The following is a 1,434-nucleotide window of genomic DNA, read 5'->3' as shown; positions in this document are numbered from 1 at the left end:
ATATCTCCCCAATTTTGGGCGTAAGATATGGGTCGAACCTGTGGAGACCCCCCTTATTCCTTTTAAGATCCCAGGGCTGATCTATTCATGCCAAGGGCGTTTAGTGCAGAGCTGATTTCTTCCGGCCGACCTCCCAGTTAGGGGAACGTATGGTGGACCATCAGGTGTTTAGCTGTCCTGCTACCTTAAGCCGAGTCGATCCAAGAGACTTCAGGTATGATCTTGACTCTTCAGACGTTAGTCAACGTCTGGACATTTTATGCATCATCAAACACTATGTGGCTGCTTGGTCTGTAATTGCTATAAAGGGTTTTGGGAGATCTCATTGTATTTTTATAACAATTACGGGAGGCCCATTGGTCTCCTCTAATCTCCCTGACTCCCCAAGGTGTAGGGAACTGTACTACCTGATGGAATGTTGAAGGTACTGCTCTCATTGTGTGGATCCATGGTCTGCCTAGGATCATGTTGTAGGCCGACGAAGAGTCCAGCACCACGAATGTGGTCGGCAAGTTGAGTCCTCCAGCGTAGACAGGTAGAGATACTTCCCCCATGGTCTGCTTCTATTCACCATTAAAGTCAATAAGTACGGTTGACCGACGACATATGCTTGTCTCGTCTAAGCCCATACCCTGTAAAGCATGTAGAAACAGTACATTAGCGGATGATCCATTATCAATTAAAACTCTCTTTACTAGAACGTTGGTAATTGTAAGAGATAGGACGAGAGCGTCCTGGTGAGGGTTGACGAGCCTTGTGACTTCATTGTCTACGAAGCTGGTGATCTGATCAGTACAAGCTGGTGATGGAGCATCAATTGAGTGTGTCACGGGGCTATGAGTTATCCTTGCGCTTCTCTTGGCGGCTGAATGGCTGACTCCGGTTACTTCCGAACCTCCAGTGATCATCGAGGATGTTATTGTTGGGATTGGCGACTCTGGCTCCTTCATTTGTTCGTCCCTAAGTGCTAGCATCTTCTTTCCTTTGTCTGTCAGTAGGTCCGTGAGGTGTCCTCTTTTAAAGAGATCCGCCACTTCTAACCTCAGGGCTATACAATCTCCAGTGGTATGCCCGTGATCTGAATGAAACCCACACCACTTGGAGTTGTCCCTTTTATCGCCTGGTGTTTTGGTCTTACCTGGGCACCTTATTGTGTTGCCCATACCCCTCATCACGGCTATCACCTCGTTGGGTTCCACGTTACGGTTGTACTCTGGGAGTCTTGTCCTGGGGGAGCAGGGACCCTCTCGTCAGGTCATCTGGATGGAGGTTCCAGAGGTCTCCTATTTTCCCTTGGATCCGGGCGCTTTGATGGGTATGGGTCGACTTTGCTTCTGTGTTCCGGCCTTCGGTCGGGTCTCCTGGATCGTCGGCCGCTCGTTTGACCGTCATACGAGTATCCTTTGCTTCGGTGGGTCTTGTCTTCTTCCCACC

The 1,434-nt window shown here is 49.3% G+C and overlaps 1 protein-coding gene across 1 annotated transcript; it reads right to left on the bottom strand.

Annotated features, from left to right (window-relative positions):
* Positions 1–563: 563 nt before the first annotated feature.
* LOC147567186 (uncharacterized) lies at positions 564–1,172 on the bottom strand. The gene has a single exon (XM_086657294.1). It carries the CDS (start codon positions 1,170–1,172, stop codon positions 564–566), a length of 609 nt encoding a protein of 202 aa, XP_086513420.1.
* Between the last annotated feature and the right edge of the window lie 262 nt (positions 1,173–1,434).

Source organism: Eschscholzia californica, unplaced genomic scaffold (assembly GCF_041429995.1).
Source record: "Eschscholzia californica isolate CP2 unplaced genomic scaffold, dmEscCali1.0.p SCAF_1, whole genome shotgun sequence".
NCBI classification, from domain to species: Eukaryota; Viridiplantae; Streptophyta; class Magnoliopsida; order Ranunculales; family Papaveraceae; genus Eschscholzia; species Eschscholzia californica.
Note: the sequence above shows the minus strand (reverse complement) of the source record. Positions and strands in the feature narration are given on the sequence as shown.